The sequence below is a fragment of the Rhinolophus hipposideros genome, assembly GCF_964194185.1.
Source record: "Rhinolophus hipposideros genome assembly, chromosome: 1".
NCBI lineage: Eukaryota > Metazoa > Chordata > Mammalia > Chiroptera > Rhinolophidae > Rhinolophus > Rhinolophus hipposideros.
Genome location: NC_138047.1, coordinates 84,131,186 through 84,153,328, shown reverse-complemented (window position 1 = coordinate 84,153,328; position 22,143 = coordinate 84,131,186). Strand labels below are relative to the sequence as shown.

At 40.4% G+C, this 22,143-nt stretch overlaps 1 protein-coding gene across 5 annotated transcripts in view; it reads left to right on the top strand.

The window, feature by feature from the left end:
• FAM114A1 (family with sequence similarity 114 member A1) overlaps nucleotides 1-22,143 on the top strand; it is a 132,811-nt gene that overhangs the window by 56,079 nt on the left and 54,589 nt on the right. For 2 of the 5 annotated variants that reach the window (XM_081053100.1, XM_081053103.1), the window contains exons 1-2: nucleotides 10,347-10,458; nucleotides 18,837-19,192. In XM_081053100.1, the coding sequence (XP_080909226.1) occupies nucleotides 18,845-19,192 (348 nt within the window). In that variant the 5' untranslated portion in view covers nucleotides 10,347-10,458; nucleotides 18,837-18,844. Of the gene's footprint in view, nucleotides 1-10,062; nucleotides 10,155-10,346; nucleotides 10,459-18,836; nucleotides 19,193-22,143 lie in introns of those variants that run through there. The other 3 variants (XM_081053102.1, XM_081053104.1, XM_081053101.1) reach the window with 3 other exon arrangements.

The following is a 22,143-nucleotide window of genomic DNA, read 5'->3' as shown; positions in this document are numbered from 1 at the left end:
TTACTGCAAAGCATGTGAGTCAGCAGGTTTCTGCGGGCTACAGACTAAAACAGCAATCAAAATTTTAAATTCATAGGAGCAAACAGCTTATGATAATTTTGGTGTGAAGAAAACTGTTTCTAAGGTAACATTTATCTGTAAGAGTTTGCAGCCTGAATGTGCAATTGTCACCAGAGTGGAAAGTTATTGAACTTGCTTGTTTTCTCTTATCACCATACTTACCATTTCCAAAATAATTGCAACTACCATTATCAAGCAATTCTGGATTATTAGCATAGCTGGATGCAATTTAAATAAAATGAGCTTAGGTCCAAGATTTGTTCTTGTGTTTTTCAAAAAAATCAACTTTCAAGGAAAGTTTAGAAGCTGATACATATATAGACACACCTGGGGAAAATTGCACCCTGTTTCTTCACATTTCAACCAACATTTAGTATTATTAGAGGTTATAATTCTAGATTCTAAAATAATAACACTGAGATTCTACAGAGCTAATTAAAAATCAATTTTCTAAAGGGGATTTAGAATAATTTTAGAGTTATATTGTCAAATGAACTAAAAAAGGAGTCTGAACACATAAACATGGACAGATAATTTTGGACAAAGAAGCCAAAAACATACAATGGAGAAAAGTCAGCCTCTTCAATAAATGGTGCTGGGAGAATTGGATAGCCACGTGCAAAAGAATGAAACTACACTGCTATCTGTCACCATGTACCAAAATTAATTCAAAATGGATCAAAGACCTAAACATAAGACCTGAAACAATAAACTGCATAGAAGAAAACATAGGTACTAAACTTATGGATCTTGAGTTCAAAGCACATTTTATGAATTTGACTCCAAAGTCAAGGGAAGTAAAAGCTAAAATAAAAAAATGAATGGGACTATATCAAACTAAAAAGCTTCTGCACAGCAAAAGAAACCATCAACAAAATAAAGAGGCAATCAACAGAATTGGAGATTTTTGCAAACAACGCCTCACATAAGAGGCTAATATCCAAAATATATAAGGAACTCATACAACTCAATAACAAAAAAACAAACAATGCAATTAAGAAATGGGCAGAGGACTTGAAGAGACATTTCTCCAAAGAGGACATACAAATGGCAAATAGACATATGAAAAAATGCTCAACGTCACTCATCATCAGAGAAATGCAAATGAAAACCACAATGACATGTCATTCAGGCCTGTTAGAATGGTCATCATCAACAAGACAAATAATAACAAGTGTTGGAGAGATTGTGGAGAAAAAGGAACCTTCATATACTGTTGGTGGGAATGCAGACTGGTGCAGCCGCTATGGAAGGCAGTGTGGAGGTTCCTCAAGAAATTAAGAATAGAATTACCATATGACCCAGCAATCCTTCTCCTGATTATCTACCCAAAAAATCTGAAAACATTTATCCATAAAGACATACCGTGTTTCCCTGAAAATGAGACCTAGCCGGACAATCAGCTCTAATGCGTCTTTTGGAGCAAAAATTAATATAAGACCCGGTCTTATTTTACTATAATATAAGACCCGGTATGTAATATAATATGAGATATGATATGATATGATATGATATGATATGATATGATGTAAGGCTGGGTTTTATATTAATTTTTGCTCCAAAAGATGCATTAGAGCTGATTGTCTGGCTAGGTCTTATTTTTGGGGAAACGCGGTATGTGCTCCAATGTTCATTGCAACTTTATTTGCGGTGGCCAAGACATGGAAACAACCAAAATGTCCTTCGATAGATGAATGGATAAAGAAGTTGTGATATATGTACTCAATGGAATACTATTCTGCCATAAGAAAAGATGAAATAGTACCATTTGCAACAACATGGATGGATCTTGAGATTATAATGCTAAGCGAAGTAAGTCAGACAGAAAAAGTAGAGAACCGTATGATTTCACTGATATGTGGTATATAAAACTGAAAACAACAAAAGAGAACAAGACAAACAAATGAAGAAACAAAAACTCAGACACAGACAATAGTTTAGTGGTTACCAGACGGTAAGGGGGCAGGAGGTTGGTAGATGAGGGTAAAGGGGGTCAGATATATGGTGATGGAAGGAGAACTGACTCTGGGTGGTGAACACACAATGGGATTTATAGATGATGTATTACAGAATTGTACACCTGAAGTCTATGTAACTTTACTAACAATTGTCACCCCAATAAACTTTAATTTTAAAAAAAGGAGTCTGGAGACTTTGGCTAGAAATAAATGATAAAGATTTTTGTCAAGGGTCTTAGAGTTTGGAAACTGGAAATAGATAGCTAGGTGAAAAACCCAGAAGTGTTCCAAAGAAGAAAGAAAAGTTCAAAGTTCCCAGGCTAGTTAAAACAAGAATAGAATCGTTTTCCTCCTACCTCAACCTACTTGATTTCAGTAATTTAGCAGCATGACTATAGTGACTGCATTTTATTTCTTCACTCTATTTCTTCATAGAAACAAAGGTTGATTCAAAAAGAAGGTGTCTGGTTAACCAGATACTTCACGCAGCCAGGATACCCTATTCCCAAGACTTCCCACTTAATAGAGGTCTGTAAAGAGCTGAATATATGAGTTAAATAATCATTCTATAATTAATCCCACTGTCTAGTATTACCTTATCATTACAGAAAAACAAGTCAAGACCCTGCAGTTTGACCCATGACAAAGTTGGACATCTGGTAAGAATCACTTCTGCTTTCAGGAGGAAGGGAAAGGTCAGCTTCTTACCACTCATTCTTTCTCACCAGACATAACAGGAAGTTTCCTCAGGCCTATGGAGGATTAGCAAGGAGTGGATGGGTCTCTGTCAGACCAGCAAAAGCAGAGAGCTAGAGAGCAGCAGATATCTGTGACACTAGGAAATGGGATTTGTGAAACAGGCAGAGGAGAGAGGGGCTAGCTGTGGCTTTGTGGGAATTTCAAGCAACGCTGGACTAAAGTCTTTACAGAAATACACACATGTGCACAAATGCATGCACACATCACAGCAGATTTGGTCACCTCGCACAGTGACTTTAACAAATGCACATTAAGGCATTGCATAACAATGTTGGTTTTCAGAAACAAGGAGAATGTTCTTCTTGAGGATGTTATAATTCTGAGAAATGTCTTTAAGATGACGAAACCCACACAAATCCGGTAATGTGGAAAAGAGCATCATGGTCGTGGAACAGACAGCACTGGGCTGACCACTTCACACTGCCATGTACAAGCTGTGTGGTCCCGAGCAAGTTGCTTACTCTTACAAAGACTTCATTTATTCATTCATAAACTAGGAGTACTTGTGATTTTTAGGGAAGATAATGAATATAAAGTGGCTGCCATAGTGACTGACACAGAAGAGAAGTCATTGGAGTAGTCATGGGGCTTTAGAATTCCATGCAAGCCTTACCTTTTCATATGCTGAGGAGGAAAGACTTTAGGATATACTATTAAGTGAAGAAATGTAAGGTGCAGGACAGTTTGGAGAGTGTGACATCATTTGTACAAAATCTGGTCTGCCAGACATTTAAGATCAGACATAAGTGATCTTACCAGGCATTGTTCTGAGTAGGGCTTCTGGGAGGGAATTCCTGCCCGTTCTCGGGAAATTTTTTCGCTTTCCCATTCCCAAATCCTGAGAAAAGTTGGTTGGGAAATCGGGAAAATGGGCTCCTTGAACCCAGGTGGTTGGTAGTATCGACTGTCACTTTGTGGAAACGATTCATTGTAGAGAACAGAAAACAGTTTGTATCTCGGGATTTGGGAATGTGAAAGTGAAAAAAAATTCCTAGAACAGGAGGAAATTCCCGCTCAGTAACCCTAGTTCCGAGTACTTTACAAGTATTAACTCATTTAACTGTCATACAGGTGCTATGAGATAAGTACTATCTTGTTCCCACTTAAGGGGGAAGGGAAGACGGAAGCAGTTAGTACACTGTCCAAGGTTGCACTGTTGGTCAGTGGTAGGGCTGGGGTTTGAACCCAGATGCAGTCTCTCTCCTGTATCCGTGTGCTTCAGCGCTACACCATGGTATCTTATACACACACAAAGGAAAGACACAAGAGAGAGAGGAGCAGGTCTTGTCAAAAGAGAGGCAGAGATTGGAGTTTTGCAGCCACAAACTAAGAAATACCTGGAACCACGAGAAGGGGGTGGCCCTGCCAACATTTTCGTTTTGGACGTCTGGCCTCCAGAACTATGAGAGAATAAATTTCTGTTGTTTTCAGTTTGTGGGAATTTGTTGTGACAGCCACAGGAAACTAACACAAGGGTCTACATACATATGCTGATAGGTATATACATTTTCTTTCTTAGAGGGTACTTAAACTGTTACCTTTGAGCAGAAGAACCAAGGGAGATACATATTTTTATTACCATTTTAGGTTCTTTTGCCATGAATTTTTAAAATATACACCTTCATTACTATTTTATGCATTTTTACTTTATAAAACTAAAGTAGTATCATAGTGGAATAAGTAAAAATAACAAAGTCTAAGTCCCGTAAACATACTGTCTCAACACAGGTAAAACTGCCTTTCTCTTTCTCTGGAAAATCCATAGATAAATATTAGTGTCCACTAATTGCTTTGAAATAAATTATGTGAACGCTATCAATATCATAACATATATAAACCACAAGAAATAAAATTAATAATTTAGATATTAAATATTGATATTAAAACCAAAATCTTCTGCTGTTTTAAAAAAAGACAAGCTACAGTTTGGGAAAAGATACTTTAACATATGTAACCACAAAGAATTAATATCCAAAAAATATAAAGAATTTCTACAAATCAATAAGAATATGACTAACAAACCCAATGGGAGGATTAGCAAAGAATATAAACATATGGATAACAGGAAAGGAAATGGAAATAAGTCAAACATAATAAGGAAAACATCTTCATTAGAACATGGGAAATACAAATTAAGGCAACCAGGAGACACCATTGTACACCCCTGAGATGGACAAAAATTAAAGTGTCTAATAATATCAAATGTTGATCAGAATGTGAGGAAACATCTGTCAAACATGTCCAGAGATTCCAACTTAAATGGCCTGAGATGGAACCAGGCATCAGTATTATTTTAAAAGCTCTTGGGATGAGTCCATTCCAACATAATGCAGATCAGGGCACTTTGAGACCTAAACTCTACCCTGAACACATCGCCCTCTAGTGGTCCCTATTTTCTCAATGGCTTCCTTCCCATCTCAGAACCTGGAGGTGATAGAGGTGTCCTTGACTCTCAGCTGCTCCTTCTATATCACTGTTCCTCCTTGCAACACGTGAAACCTACCCCTACTGGTTGCAATTATCCACAGAGACCCTTCACTCCCTCCTTCATTGAGTATTCTAGCACCACTCACTGTATAAGTCCAACACCACCCCTCTCATAATTCTGGTGGTTTCAATAGCTACGAGGTTGGACACTCAAGTTTGCAAACTCATCCTAGAAAAAGTGCTACATACCTCCTTGCTGAATATCACTATGGTCACCTTCGAAGGACTCCCATTGGGAAGCTATGCACCGACGCCAGTGCCTCGTCCACCCTTCAAAGCAATTTTGGAACTCTTTTTCTGGAATGGCCATCAGAACTGTCATCATATTACCCTTGATGTCCTGAATGTCATCCAAATGTCATCCTTTCAATATTTCCTTTATCTTCCAGTGAAGAAAGAAGTCACTGGAGGTCAGATCAGGTGAGTAGGGAGGGTGTTCCAATACAGTTATTTGTTTACTGGCTAAAAACTCCCTCACAGACTATGCAGTGTGAGCTGGTGCATTTTCGAGCCATGAATTGTTGGCGAAAAGTTCAGGTCATTTTCGTCTAACTTTTTCACGCAGCCTTTTGGGCACTTCCAAATAGTAAACTTGGTTAATTGTTTGTCCAGTTTGTACAAATTCATAATGAATAATCTTTCTGATATCAAAAAAGGTTAGTAACATCATTTTGACTCTTGATTTAGACTGATGGAACTTTTTGGTCATGGAGAATTGGTTGACTTCCACTGTGCACTTTGACATTTGGTTTGAGGATTGTATTGGTACAATCCTATGTTTCATCACCAATGATAGCACAGTCCAAAACATCGTCTTGCCTCTCCAAAGGGTCTTGGTAAACTTCGATTCTCCTTTGCTTTTGTTCATTAGTGAGCTCCTTCGGGACCATTTTTGCACGTGCCGAGATTTTTGGTGAAGATTTTCCTAATAGATTTTTATCGATGTTTACTTGGTCTGCTATGCTTCTCACAGTCAGCTGATGGTTTTGACGCACAATCTGACAATTTTTTGCAATGTTTTCGTCAGTTCTGCTCCTTACTGGCCACCCTGACCTCTCTTCATCAGTGACGCGTTCTCTCCCCTCAGAAAAACATTTAATCCATTTGTACACTGCTGTTTTCTTCATGGCATTATCCCCATAAACTGGGACTAACATGTCCCTGATTTCACTTCCACTCTTGCAAAGTTTAACAATAAATTTAATGTTTGTTCATTGCTCTAATTCAAGCTCAGACATTCTTGCAATGGCACACAAAAACACACAACAATAATGAACGCCACTCAGCAAGACACCGCCACGTGTCGACATGAACACAGATGTGAGACACTGATATACCGAGAGTATGAAACCTCACAGAGCTGTTTGTACAGAGCTGCCAACGCTGTATAAATGCATGATGGCAAGTTCGCGAACTTAGTTGTCAGACATCGTATGTAGAGATTCTTTCATTCCTTTGACGTCTTAGTTCTTTGATAGTCTCTCTTCTAATGATCTTGTCTTGCAACCTACCTCACCCTTATTATACCCTAGATATTATTATTTCTAATGGCGGCACCCTCTCCATAATCTCAATTGCCAGCATCCCACTTTCCAGCTATTACCTCCAACTCTTTCCCTTTGATGCCAACAATTCCCTGGACCTGCACTGGACTGAAAGATTATGATGCACATTTTAATCATGCTGCTGTGTACATCCACAGCTACCTTACCCCTCTCTCCTCAACCCAGGTTCAATGCAACTTGCCACTGTACTACACTAAACCAGAGCAGCTGAATGTAGTTGGAAAAAATATATACCCATGATGATTTTCACTTAATATGCATGATTGGGTCCCAACCTGAAGAGGGAGCAGCAATACTCCTACCTTTTTTGCTTCCCTTCCCTAGCCCGTTCACTTTCCCACTCTTCTATCTTAAACCTCTTCCTCTCTCTTACGCTTCCAACACCTACTTCCCTTTCTCTCTCTCAGCTGCAAAGAAAATAGCTGCAACCAGAAGAGCATTTCTATATGTGTGTTACATGCCACTGAGTGGGCTCCAACTCCTAGAGACACTATGAAGAAGTACTGTCCACAATGTCCTGTCCTCAGCAGCCCTGCTCAGCTCATGGAGACTCATGCCTGTGGCTTCTTTTGTGGAGTCAGTTCATCTCATATTTGGTCTTCTTGTTTTCCTGCTGCCTTCTATTTCCCCCAGCATTATTGTCTGGGAAATAAGATGTGCCTGGAATAGGACAGCTTTAGTTTTGTCATTTTTGCCTCCAATGATGTTTCAGGCTTAATTTACTCTGGGACCCACTTGTTTGTTTTTCTGGTGGTCTCTCCGACACCATATTTCAAACAAATTCCTTGTATTGTCCTATTAGCCTTCTTCACTGTCCAACTTTTGCATTTGCACATAGTAATTGGGAATATGAGGATATTAGCCACACCTCCCCACCCAAACTCAAATAGCCTTCCTGTTCTACCTGTACTTTTCTCAGTTCTCCTGAATGCACTGTGTCTAGAGCCAATCCCTCTCATGGAGCAATGAATCTCATTCCTGCTTGTCTACTCAAGGAAATCACTCTTCCAGTTAGCCTCTCTACTGATCATCATTTCCCCCCTCTAATGTATGATTCCAATTAGCATACAATTTCTCCCATATTAAAAAATATCCCTTCCTTTGAACCCACAACTTCTAACTCTTTGCTCCTCTTTATGCCAGGATTCCTTGAAAGAATTGTTTTACTCACTGTTTTAAATTAGTCTCCTCCCATTCTCTCAAACTCACTCCAGTAAAGTTTTCTTCTCCATCACTCCAGAGAAATAGCTCTTCTCAAAGTCACCAATGATCTCCACATTGCCACATCCAAGGGTCAATTCTCCATTTGCATCTTATCTGCAGCATTTAACATAGTTAAAAGATCATGACAAGTTTCTTACTTAGCTCTGGGACCCCATACTCCCATCCTCCACTCCCACACACCTCCCTCCCAATTTTCCTAAATCACTGGCATTTCTTCCCAGTCTAGGTCTTCCTTATCTCTCTAACATGGAACACCCAAGGCCTTCACTGACCACAGTTGCTCCTACTCATCTTTCTCTAGACCCTGTCGACTCTCTAATCTGCTTTATTTCACCACCTGATATAGTATCTTGTGAAGGTCTGTCTCCCTTTCAATAGAATGTAGTTCTCTGAGGGCAGGACCTTGCTTTTCTCGTTATGGTGTTCCTGCACCTGTATCAGGTGTAGGTACATAATACATGCTCAAAAAAGTTTTGCTGAATGAATGGTTGGAGGACAATTTCACAATATGTAGTGAAGGGGACCTGGCTATCCCATTTCTAGCCTGAGGTACAAGAAAACATATGAGTATACAAAGATGGCCATTGCAGCACTATATGTGATAGTGAAACCTGAGACACACCAAATGTTCATTGATTGGGGAATGGATATATTGTGGCATAGTCATACAATGGAATTCTATAAAGACTTTGAACTAGAGCTACATGTATGAACATGAATGGTTATCAAACATATAATGTTCAACAAACAAGTGTATAGGTTGTAATTTATGACATTTTAAAACATTGAAAAACAATTCTATATAGTATTTATGGGGGAGGATATAGGCAGTAAAACATAGAAAAATGGGTTGGAAGGATACACAACAACCTCAGAACAGTAGTTATCTCCAAGGAAGGTGGAGAATGAAAGGGACAGGGTTTTAAACATATCTGTAACATTTTTTTTTCCTTTTTATTTTATTTATTTTATTTTAGTTTAGTTTTTTCCTTTTTAAAGCAACATTTTTTTTTGTTAAATCTAAGTACTGTCACAGTATTTGCTATCACTTAACACAATAAACTGTCATATTATTCTCTACTTTTCTCTCTGTTTTAAATACACCATTTATTTAATGAATAAAATATTTTTGATTTGCAGAAAAAGAAAAGTTTTGAAATAAAGCCTGGTGGGCTTGGAAGCAACAACATTTGAGTAAAAGGGCATAATTTGCAGTTGGCAACAAAACATATTCCTAGGATTGCTTGGTTAATATTCTTTTGTTGGAAAGGTGTGGTTTGGATCAAAGGAGAAAAGGAAACCAGCCTTAAAAAGGGGAATGTCTGACGGGGCTGTTGCCACAGCAGGGAGGGGCAGGTGGTGCAAAGGTGCTGCTGTCCCTAGGCAAGCACAGAACTCACAGGCATGGATGTTTGGGTCTATGGTACACCAATAGACACCTGTCACACCTGAAACACAATTTGCTAACACTCACAGTTGCAGACCTCAGAAAGAATCACTGTTTTAAAAATTATATTCCCTGACTTTTATATAAAATACATACACATACATATATATTACAAGAATAGGTTTATACTATACATACACCTTTCTAACCCCCTGCGTACTCGACTTAATAATATTCGGCTATGGCCTCGCTTCTGTGTCAACGAATCGAATGTACAGACATGTTTTTAATGGCTACAGCATATCCGAGTGTTTGAAATTATTAATACTATAGTTTACTTCACCAAATCGTTTACTTGTAGGACAAGTTGTTTCCCAGTATCCCTGTCATAAAGAACTATAATAAACATGCTTACACGTACATATTTGCACATTTGACTGTTTACTTAGGACAAATTCGCAGATACGGAATTTCTGGGCCAAAGCTAGTGCATTTGAATTTTGATCCCCATTTCCAAACTGACCTCAGAGAAAGTGCTTTTGTTTGGCTGGTAGGCTTTAAGTCAGATTACACTTCCACAAACAGGGTAAGAGAAAGCTATTTAACCCAAACTCTTGCTGAACTTGAGCGACCCCTTTCTCAGGAAAACGGCGGACTTTTCTGGATGCGTCAAAGGAAGGAAAGCGATCTGGCGATCCCCGAGACCCGCCCCAGGTCGGTTGGAGCCCCTCAGGTTCTCCTCGCAGGCGCAGAGCTAGAAAAGCACCCCGGGGAAGCCCAGAGGCGCAGCTGAGACCCTCCCGGCCAGGCGAGGGAGCGCGAGGGCGCCCCGGCCGCGCCCGGGGGTTGGGGCCCAGCGCACGCGGGGCGGGCCCGATCGTGGGCGGGCCGCGGGGCGGGGCAGCTGGGCCTAGTGTCCCCCTCCAGGCCCGCCCTCCGGCCGCGTCCCCGCCGGCCCTGCCGACGTGGCGGGGCGGGACCCGCCAGGCTCTCCCGCGCGCACTCGGCCGCCCCAGCGGTAAGGACCCCGGGCACCCTTTTCCCGTCCCCTTCCCCGGGCGGGCGGGGACAGCGGGGTGGTGGGGAGACCCCGCCGTCTCTCCTGGTCCTGGACCCTCATTCCTGCTCGCTGCGTTAGTGAGAAGCCTTTGGCAGGGACTTGGCGCGGGACCCGGCAGGACCGCGCTTGGGGTGAAGGTCCGGGGAGGCGCGGGCGGTGCGGCCGAGGGCCCTGCGTGGGTGCGGGCGTGTGAGTGTGTGTGTGTGAGTGTGTGTCGCTCCGGGTCCACGCTCATGCACACACCCACACGCCTGCACGCCGGGTCTGCACCCTCGGCCGGGGGAAACCTCCGCGGAGCCTGCCTTGAACTCTCCAAGTATTTAGTCCCGGTACCAAGAAACTCTGGAAAAGTTTCCCCAGTGTCCCAGGTCCAAGTCAGAGGCAGGCTGCAGGGTCTGGGAAGCCAGGGGCAAAGAGGGAGCAGGGGCCACCGTCCTGGGGTTCTCCTGTCCTTGGCCTCAGAAAACCGAGCACAGGCCTTGACCTCTCACCCAAGCTCATCATCCCTCGCCCTGCAAACCCACGTCCTGCCGACTCTTCCACCCCAGCCAACACCTTAAGCTGGCATCATGTCAGTTTAAGTAAGCATCCTCCCGTCCTCCCCTGAGTCCTATTTCCTACCTCAGCCCCACCTACCCACCCTATCTTCTCTTGTCTTCCTCTGGAGTTTAGTATTTCCAGCCCTCTCAGATCAGGCACCTGAACTTAATTGTCTTTTCCTAGAGTAGGAAGACATCTCTGTATGGGCTGTGGGGAAGCTAACTATGCCCTACTGATCCCATCAGTTACCATCCTACACATCTTGAGGGATACAAGCAAGTGGCTTTTAAAATCAATGTTTCTTGAACTCCAGAAGATCTCAGCCAACCAGAGGAAACTGAGGATGAGACAGGCTTTCTCCTCAGAGGCCTCTTTCTGCCGACTTTTCTTCCTGGTGGTTCCTTTCCTGCCTCACTTATATTCATCTGTGCTCTCTCCTTCCTTTCCTCCATCAAAATCGGAGCTCATGAAAGAATCTGATCAACAACTTCCTTTGTACGCTTTAAGCAAAGGTATGAACTTTTCAGGGTGGAATTTGAGACACAAGTGAGCCAGTGCAGTAGGTATTTGAGGATGGGAAGGTACCTTCCTGAATCTCAGGGATTCAATCCTATAAGTAGTCATTTATTTGTAAGACCAGCTTATGTTAAACATTGTTTCTCTTTAATCAACACCAAACAATATAATTCAGTTCAGTAAATATTTGAGGATAATAAACCAAACCAGGTGCTTGTTGGTCACAGTGCTGGTGGAAAGAATGAAATAGAAACAAATACGTACTCCTTATAAATGCAATAGAAATATCACAAAGAAAAGTATTGCAAAAACATAAAAGAGGGAGCAATTAATTCTTTGGATGGAGTGGGAGCAAATTAAGGAAAATTTCAGAGTAAAAAGTGACATTAGACATTGAGAAACAAATAGGAGCCTGCCAGGCAATTGGAGGCAGGGCAACCTGGGAAGAGGACCCAGCATAAGCAAAGACAGGGATGTGGGAAGGTTTACCAGCTGTGTGGGCTGGGCTGATGGAAAGTACAGTGAGGCAAGAATGTAGGGTGTGTTGAGAGTTTCAGAAGACAGAGAGATTGGAGCTGGATTAGGAGGGGCCACAGATGCTGTGCAAAGGTGTTTAAACCTAATGGTTTTAAAATAGGAAAGCAAATAGTTCCCATCTATGTTTCAGAAAGATACCTGGTAGACACATGGAGGCTAGACTGGGGAAAAAGAGCTTTGGCATGTGCCCTTGTCAGGTTCCATAGGAGCTCTTACAACTTGATTAAGAACATCTCATCCGGAGTTTTTGTTCTTGATCCTCTACTGACCAGCACTTTTTAAATTGGGGGAAGTGATTTCATACAGGGCATTGTGATACCAAATTAGTATTTTGCCAAATGAAGCCATTAAAAAAAATAATCCATTCACTACACCACTAGTTCATAAAATGAAAGATTTTAATACCAAGAAAAATAAGAAAGATAAACTTTCAAGTTGAAGGCAGTCCTTTACATTGAATAAATTTAGATTGATGAAAAACTCGATATCTTGTCCTCATTTTTCTCTATCATCATGGACTAATCCCAGTCCTGCAGTTTGGTGTTTGAGGAAAAAATATCCGGATCATTTTGTCCATCCTTACTTTATAGAGGAGGAAGTGAGGAAGCCCAACAGGAATGAGTGAGTTGTACTCCCACAAAGAGATGGTGGGCCCATAGCATAACTCTTTCCACTTCAGAATATCATCCCTCCCACCCGCACTATTCCTCCATGTGGCCTTTTGGCCCGGGCACACACGTATACATCTTAAATATCTAGAATTAGTGTCTGATTCTGGGCATTTGGGCATTCTCTTATTCCATCATGCCCGAGTAACCATAGCAAAGCCATTTTCAAGGTTCTCCCTTGCATGAGGTTGGTCTAGGTCAGGCACACTTTTTCCTTATTTGATATGCTGTTTTGCATCATCCTTTAACTAGTTCATGTCAGCTAAAATCGTTTCCTGGACCTTCACTGACCAGGAATAAAATGAAAACAGATTACTCATTTTCTAAAGGCCAGTAACCATGTCTTCTGTTTTAAAGTTATTTTTGGAGCTATGATGTTACTCCAATACCTAGCATACTTCTGGGAACATTTTAGGTAATGAATGAATTTACTCATGAAAAACTAACTTATTCCCAGCCTACAAAAGCTCCTTTATATGCCACCCTTTCTCTCTTTGGAGTTTACTGAAGAAGGCTCCTTGTTTCTGTGGGTTGAGTCTCTCTAGCATCAAAGCCATAGATATTCCAAACCATAAATCAGAAGAGATTTCGAAGTCTGACTGTTTTTGGGACACCCAGGCAGAGATGGGGGCTTTCCCAGGAAACAGCATGTATCCCGGCTGCACTCCTGGTAGGCTCTAACAGTCACTGCTCAGAAACAGCTGTGTATTTAGAACATACAGTTTCTGATGATTTCAGACAAAAGGACACAACTTAAAATGATTACATCTCTCCTGTCATAATAACATCCAGAGTAGATAAAGGTCTACCAAAACAAACAAACAAACAAAGATTTCTCTCTTTTTGGGGGGTTTTAGTTTAGGGAAAAATGTAGACCTGTAACAGGTAGAAATAAACAGATTAGAAATACATTACAATTAGAAGTTAAAGTAAGACTGAATATTACAGTGACCATTTTCACTAAACTGATGCAAAAATAGTCTTTCTGAAGTTTATAAGTTGTCCATAAATATGTATTTTAACAGTATCAACATTTAACAGTTCAGCATTGTATAGCTAACTTTTTGGGTGTTTCTGAAAGGATGACTTCACGTTCTGGCTGAATGCTGAGCAGCCACAGAGAAAAGAAGTTTTGTTGCAGTATTTTTTCTACAGTTGAGGTGAGCTGACCTAAGGCAGTTTGGTCCTCAGAGTCGGTGAGCGCTGTATGTTTCCTCCCATGCAGCCTCCCAACCAAGAGTGGCATTACCATGAAGGAATTCTGCCGTACACTCACATGTATGTTAGCACCTGGGCTCAGTTATATAGTTTGTCCCTGTAAGCTTGATGAAGTCCTAGCTCTCTGTCCTTTTAGGTCTCTGGGGAGGAGTGCTCTAGAGGCAGGCCTCAACTAGCCTTCTCATCAGCTGTCAGTTTTGGTGTTCCCCCTCAATCGGAAGAACTTGAAAAATTCTGCTCCACAGGGCAATAAACCGCTGGATTCAATACAATCTTATGCCCTGGTCATGGAAAAGCAGAAAGCCCCTGTGCATTAGTTCTTGCCACCCACATTATCTTAAGCCCCATTGCCATTTCATCAGTGCAAAGTGATTTGTAATATTCCTTATGCTAATTAGCACACCATAGAGTGCTCATTGGAGAGGAAGATAGTTGAACCTGCTCCAGAGGTGAGCTGTCAATTACAGATTTTGAAATGCTAAACAAGCACCTCTGGGGAGTATGTTTCTGAATAGGGCACTTCAGATGTTAACCAACCACCCCCAGGACGTAAATAACAGCTAACCCTCACATATGTCACATGGTATGTAGTGAAGTGTTTTAGCATTATGAACAGTATCTCAACACATATAGGGCAAAACACACACAGCAGAGCATCCATAATGCTTTTTATTTGTCCATCAATGTTTATCACATCTTGGTTTATTCCCATGTTCCTGCTTATAGAAAAGTGAAATAATTTGGAGCTTCTTAATCCAGATTAATAATAAGGATTTCCAAATTATTTTACAAAGAAATTAAAATATCAGACTATCTGACCAGCTGTTGATGAACCAAAAATAAGAATAAACTTGCTGTCCACGCATTGTTTATTAATAGACCCATTCTCCTTATGGCCCTGCCCCTAGAACCCAGTTGAGGATAGGGTAAATTAGACCAGACAGCTCTTGAAGCCATGGCAATCAAGCAGTGTCCTAGGCCACGGGTCAGACATTTTCTGTGAAAGTCCAGACAGTAAAGATTTTAGGCTTTGTGACTCTGTAGACCATATGGTTTCCGTCACAGTGACTCAGCTTTGTTGTTATAATGCTAGAGAAGCCATGGACAGTACATAAACAAATGAGCATGTTTGCGGTCCAATAAAATTTTATTTACCAAAACATATGGAGGGCAAGATTTAACCAGCAGGCTGTAGTTTGTTAACCTCTATCCTAAGCCAGTCCTGACTCAAGGTTTTCACAAAGATTTGATTAGCTTCCAAATAATGACTTTTTAAGTACTTTTCCTCAATTCCACCCCCTCCCATGAACCACAGTAACTACCCTTTTCTGTACCGTGGTCTTGTATCATTCTTTACTATTTCAATGAGGCATTAACCATACTCACTTACAAACCACCTCCAACCTTGAATATCCTAAACTTAACATACCAGTTAAAAGGAAGTAAGCATTTTTGGCTTACTTGTAGACTTGTTTACTGGAGTGTTATCACAGAATTCACGTATTTGTGTTTAAAGAGAGATATTCTAATTCAGTTAATTGAGAAGTGAAGGATCAAAAGAAAGACAATGGGGGTCATTTGGAACCACTTGCTGTAAGATAGCTCCTGAGTAGTGAATGGAGTAAAGGCATGTTCTGCTTGCTTTCATTTCATATTACATTTTCATTTGAAAACTCCACATAAATAGTAATAAAAATCAACACAGATATTTGCTGAACTTCCCACTCTGTTCAAGAAACCATGTTAAGTGCTGTATAAAATATGAAAACAAAACAAGGCAGATCCTTGTCTTCATAGGATTTACACTATAAGTAAACACTCAAGTGACTCCAATGAAAGACTGTTGTAACTGTCCAAGGTGAGATAGGTGCAAAGCACTCTGGAAGTTCAGAGGAAGAAACGTTATATGCAATTGGGGGGAACAAAAAATGGAGGAGGTGGTTGGTTTAACAGAACCTTAAATGTGTAGAAAACAACATATTGAACCAAGTGCCACCTGAGGGTCTTTGGTGGATGTCACACTTTCTTACACATTCTTACATTGATGTACACATTCTTACATTGTTTCATTTAAGAATTTGGAAGGTGATAGTGGCAGATAAGCCTAATGGAAAAGGAGCATAGAGGTCCTTAGATGCCAACTGAAGCATGTGGCTTCATTTCAATAGGAAGCTCCTGAGATGTCTGAGCAGGAGAGGGATATAATGAGAACTGTAAGGTAAAGGATAGGGAAATGAAAGGGAGAGCAACAGTGGAGGGGTGAACCCAAAATTGAAATCATCAACATGAATCATAATGAGGACCTGCTCAAAGGTGGTGGCAGGAAGAATAAAAGTAAAGAAAGGATATAGATTCTGAATAAAGAATCTCTAGGATTTGGGCACTGGTTGAATGTAAAAGAAGAGGCAGGTGGTATGGCAGATAGAACTCTGATGTGGTTCAATTATCAGTCAGACGTGGGTTCAAGTATCAAATCTGCCACCTAATAAAAGTGTGACCACTGAGCCTCAGTTGCCTCAGACGAACTCATAAAATGGAGCTTATAATATCTAACTCACAGGAGATAATACATGTAAAGAGCCTGGATTTAATTGTCACTCAAATTATAGCTATTTGTATTACATATTCTTGAGAGAGTGAAGGTTTAGTCAATGACAGCTCTGAGGTTTTTAGCCTGGGTTACTGGGGAATTATAGGTGCCATAAAATAAAAGTTAAGAGTAAGGTCTAGTATTAATGGTAAGACAAAAGATTTCCTTTTGGACAGGAAGAGATGTCCAGCTGGTCATTAGAACTACTAATCCAGAGGTAGAATTTTTTATAATAACATTAATAAGATTTAATGCTATATTTTATAAATATTCTTAGTATATTAAGATATAATTCATATACCACGAAATTTTCATACTACAGAATTCACTCTTTTAAAGAGTACAGTTCAGTACTTTTTAGTATATTTTTATTTTATTATTATATTTATATATAATATATATGTAATATATTATTATATTTTTAGTATATTCAAAGTTGTACAGCCATTACCACCATGTAATTTTAGAACATTTACATCACCCACAAAAGAAATTCATACCCATTAGCAGTCACTCCTCATCAACCTCCATTCAGCCCCTGGAAGCCACTCATTTACTTCTTGTGTCTATGGACTAGAGGTAGATATTTGAGACGCACACCATGAAAGTGGTGTGCAAAACTGTGAGACATGAATTTGTGATTCACCGAGGGGGAGAATGTAGTAAGAGAAAAGAAAGCCAGACAAACTTGGGGAATGGCTATTTGAGGGGATCACAGTGTTGGCATGTGCACGTGAGTTCTAAGCATATACCACCAGGTGCCCAATAAGTTAAATGGCTTTTCACATGCCATAGTTTTAGCAGCAACCTGAGATTTGACCAATTGGTAAACACTGAGGTCAACAAAAATACCAATTGATTTGCCTGAGACTTGGCTTCTTGTGTAGTGAAAATACTGTGTCTTCATTTTAGCCTAAGAAAGGTTTCATCTCGAACTAGCCTTCTAGATCTGTGCTATCCAGTAAGTAGCCTCTAGCTACTTTTTACATTTTACATATGTAAAATTACATTTTAAATTATGTAAAATGAAATACAATTTTAAATTTAGTTCCTCAGTTGCACTAACCACATTTCATGTGCTTAGTAGCCACATGTGGCTGTTAACTACCACATTGGAGACAGCAGGTATAGACCATTTTTCTCATCACAGAAAGTTCTATTCAACAGCACTGGTCTACATGATATCTACATGATAAACAGTTTTCTGCTTTGTAGGTTATTTTATAATGGCCTCATTCCTCGTTTGGCTTCTACCTCACTTCTTTCTTTTTCATCCTTTAGTATCCCTGTCTAAATTATTATCCAAACAGAGCCCAGGTCTTCACTAGCTAGTTCCCAACAAAGCATACATGTGTACATGTATGTCTCTTTCTCAATGTGAATCTCTGATGACATTGCAAAGCTAATACCAAGTATTTTTTTGATAAGCTCTCAGGTATTTTCTTTGCTTATTCTCATTATTACTACAAATATAATTCATAAAGTCATACTAAATAAATAATTTCACAGATACAGGTAATATTCCTAGTTAATATATGCGTATTCCTGTATACCAAGCAAAAGATCTATGAAAATTCAAAGATAGCACTGTAGGTTTGTATTAGTTTCCTGTTGCTGCTTAAACAACTTAAACAACGTGCATGGCTTATAACAATACAAATTTATTATTTTATAGTGCTGGAGGTCAGAAGTTCAAAATCGGTTTCATTGGACTACATACTATGATATCACTTCTGTCATCAAAAATGTGTCATGTGGTGAGAAACGTGTCAGTAGGGCTGTTCCTTCTGGAGTCTCAGAGGGGAGAATGGTGTCCCTGATTTTTTCAGCTTCTAGTGGCCACCTGTGTTCCTTGGCTTGTGGCCCCCTCCTTCATCTTCAAAATATATCACTCCAATCTCGGCTTCTGTTATCACACCACCTTTTCTTGTTTGTAGTGAAATCTATTTCTTTCTGATAAGGACACTTGTGATGTCATTTTGGACCCACCCAGATAATCCAAAATAATCCCTCCATCTCAAGATCCTTTATTTGATCATATCTGCAAAGCCCCTTTTGCCATATAAGATAATATTCACAAATTCCAGGGATTAGGACATGAATATCTTTGGGGGCCATGATCCAACCCCCCCCAAGGTTATGTAAGGTTTCTTATTGGTAGAAGAAAGTTAACCGCTACCAGATTTAATTTACTACCCAGGACTTTGAATTAAAGTTTAACAATTCAGAGTACAACATAAAATGTTTGTTTGTAATCATGTTGACAGATATTAAAATGTCTGAGGATGCCGGTGACACTGTAGCCACTGGAGACAATGCAGAAATTACCGAGATGCCCAATAGTGATTCTTTACCCAACGAGGCAAAGGTGCACTGCGATTCAGCTTTGACTTCAAGTGAGCCAACACGGGCTGATGCCATAGGAGATGTGCATGAAAATGCAGACATTCAAGGTGCAGAGAGTGCTGACACGGGGCACGCTGAGCAGCCTGAAGACACCAGTGTCACGGAGCCCCCCGTCAACGGAGAAGTGAGTGAGGATGCGCTTGCTGAATGCATTGATGCCGTCAGCCTCGACGCAGAACCTGGATCTGAAATACCCCTGAGAGAAGAGGATAATCCGGTAGGAGTGGTTCGTTTCGTTCAGTTCAACATAAGTTCTTACTGACCTACCATGGGCACAGATTTGTGCCAAGCTCTGTGGGTGGGGATTGGGGTTTCAGAATATACTATGACATCACTTCTGTCATCAAAAACTGTGTTGTGTGGTGAGAAAAGGCATATAAGAATAATTGGTCATTATAATATTTGCATGTTGGCAATTGTATTATTAATAATAATATCCACCAATCACTGGACACCTTCTGTGTGCCAGGCACTCTGCTAGCTACTGTATATGTTATGTAATTCATGCGTACAACAGTTCTTGAGGTTTCTAAGCTGGATATTACTAACTTCCATTTTTAGATGAGGCAACCTGGCTTAGAGATATTAAACAACCCATAAGATATTAAGTTTCTTAATAGTAAACACAAGATACTATAATATTGAACATAAGAGTCCCAATTATTAATGAGCCTGATTTGACCCTAAACCAGTCAATATTGCTTTAGTATCACTTAAATTTTAATGCATATTTACAAGTCCATTATGGAGAACTTAGACATTTGATCAGTTTTATCCTCAAACACCACTTCCTGGGGGCAGACCAGAGGCAGACCATGTTCCACACCCCTTCCCTTCTATGCCTGCACCTATCTCTCTGAGGGAGAGTATAGTCCAGTATCTCCCAGTTGGTACCTTGTGCCATATCAATATGACCATCGAACTGGGTTTTCTTGGTATCTTCACCTCTATCCATGTGGGAACTGGTGGGAATGGGGAGGCACTCAGCATGAAAGGAGGAGGTGGGGTACTCTCTTCCAATCCTGCCTCCTAGAGTAATGGTACAGGATGGGGGAATCGGGGTCTTCCCCTGAGCTAGGCCCCAGCTCTGCTCATTCTGAAGTATGATACCACCTGTCACCTCCTTGAAGGGACTCTACTGTATGCTGTGAGGTAAGGGAACTAAACTGGAAACCAGAAGGCCTGGGCTTTCATCCTCCAACCTATCATTAGCTCTTTTAATTTGGGCAAGACACCTAAATTCTCTGTGCCTTCATTTTTTTCCTCTATAAAATGAAGACTTTGCACATGAAGACCACTAGATGTCCTTCTGATTAATGTTTTGTGATACTTTTATTCAAAATCGGGCTTCTTGTGCTTCAGTTTCTGTAAGGTGTTTGACTCTTAGAAGTGCTCTGAGATGGGCTTTCTTGGGGAGGAGGCTGTTTCCATGATTGGAGATGTATAAACAAAAGCCAACAATCATTTTGCAAGGATGTCATGGAGGGGATTTGAGGACCAGCTGGGGATTTGGATCATCTATGGTCAATATACAAAATTTTATTTCTGAGTTCTGAGAGTTCACAGACCCTTCGAAGCCACCCATGGACCCCCTAAGGGATTAAGAACTCTGAGACCAGAAGTTCTCAACCCTAGTTGAACATTTCAACCACCGGAAGATCTTTAAAAAATATTGATGCCAGAGTCTGTATTCGTCTGGGGTTTCCAGAGAAACAGAACCAATAGGATTTATATTTGTATTTCCTATACCTACAAATACCTATAATATCAAATACCTGGAACCTGTTTTACTTCCACACTATGTTTCTATTACGGAGAGCATTGGTTCCCAATTTTTACTATAAATGCTACTGTTAATAAATATCTTTGTCCATTAAGAAAACTATATCTTAGCTACACCATTCTGACTTGAGGTGACTGAAAGAAACTACGCAAACTCCTCTGATTCAAAATATGTATGCTCCTGATGACTAGATGATGCTTTCCAGTTTCAGTCTTCTAGTAATTATAACAAGATGGTTCATAAGGACAGCACAATACAAAGTTAGTATGCTCCTCCACATCTGCCTTCTTACATTTTTGAGCAAATTCAATGGATCCTGGTTTTGGAAGCACTTTATACACCTCCTTACTGCTACAGGAATGAAGCTGGTAGGCAGACAGGTACTCCCTTCCCTCTCCGTGCACAACAATGCTGTTAGCTTTCAAAGACTTTGAAAAGGTAAACATTTCTTCATAATGAAGTGTCACAAAAATACCTGGATGGAAGCGCAAATATTGGCCAGAGAGTTGGGACCATGACTCTGGATGGACGTACGAGTATGTGGCATTGCCATGGGAGCTCAGATGGAACCAAGATGTGGGAGGAGCACCTCTGAGTGTGTTTGTTCTAAGAAGGCAGAAAGCCGATATACCTGGCTTGAAGGGTTTGGAAGGGAAAGGATATCTCTTTCACCCAGATCATATTTAAACCCTTCCAAGTAGGTGCAAATTTTGTCTCTTTTTAAGTGATCTATTATGTCTCTGGTAACCCATACTTTTATCTTAAGTTAATACTAGATATCAATTTTGTGCCTCGTCTTTAAGCATTGTTAATTTGCTCTATTTTATTTTCTCTTTGTTGGACACTTATAAGAAGTATTTTTGCAGTGATAAAAACAATTCTTTTTCTGTTGATCCAGAAAAGAATGAATTCTACAAAAAAATGTTGAATCAAAAGTTCATTTACCAGTTGGCTGTTTGGATCTCGAACACAGGTTCACTAAGGAATGACAGGTCCTATAGGAAAAGAGCCAAGCTCAAAAGCCTATTTGATCCCAGGTATATCTGAGCCTAAAAGTATCTCATCACCCCTTTTATAAGCTTCTATGGGAAAAATGCCTGCTTTAAAAAAACCTGGTAGGATAGTCTTTGAGGTAATATAAACCAGTATCTTGTAGGACACATTAGATTGTGTGATAATGTGCTTAAATGTGTATATTTTTCGCTAAGTGGTTGTATGTGTATAGCTACTTTGGGTTTGAGTTCCCTTAAAATACACATTATTAGCTTCCCCTTTGCTTGAGGCAGCATGGTGGCCAGTGAGGGTGGTGCGACCAGGAGAGGGCCTGGAGATGAGGAAGAGACCAGTGGTTTGACCAGCTGCTCAGGGGTCACAACTGCTTTGCA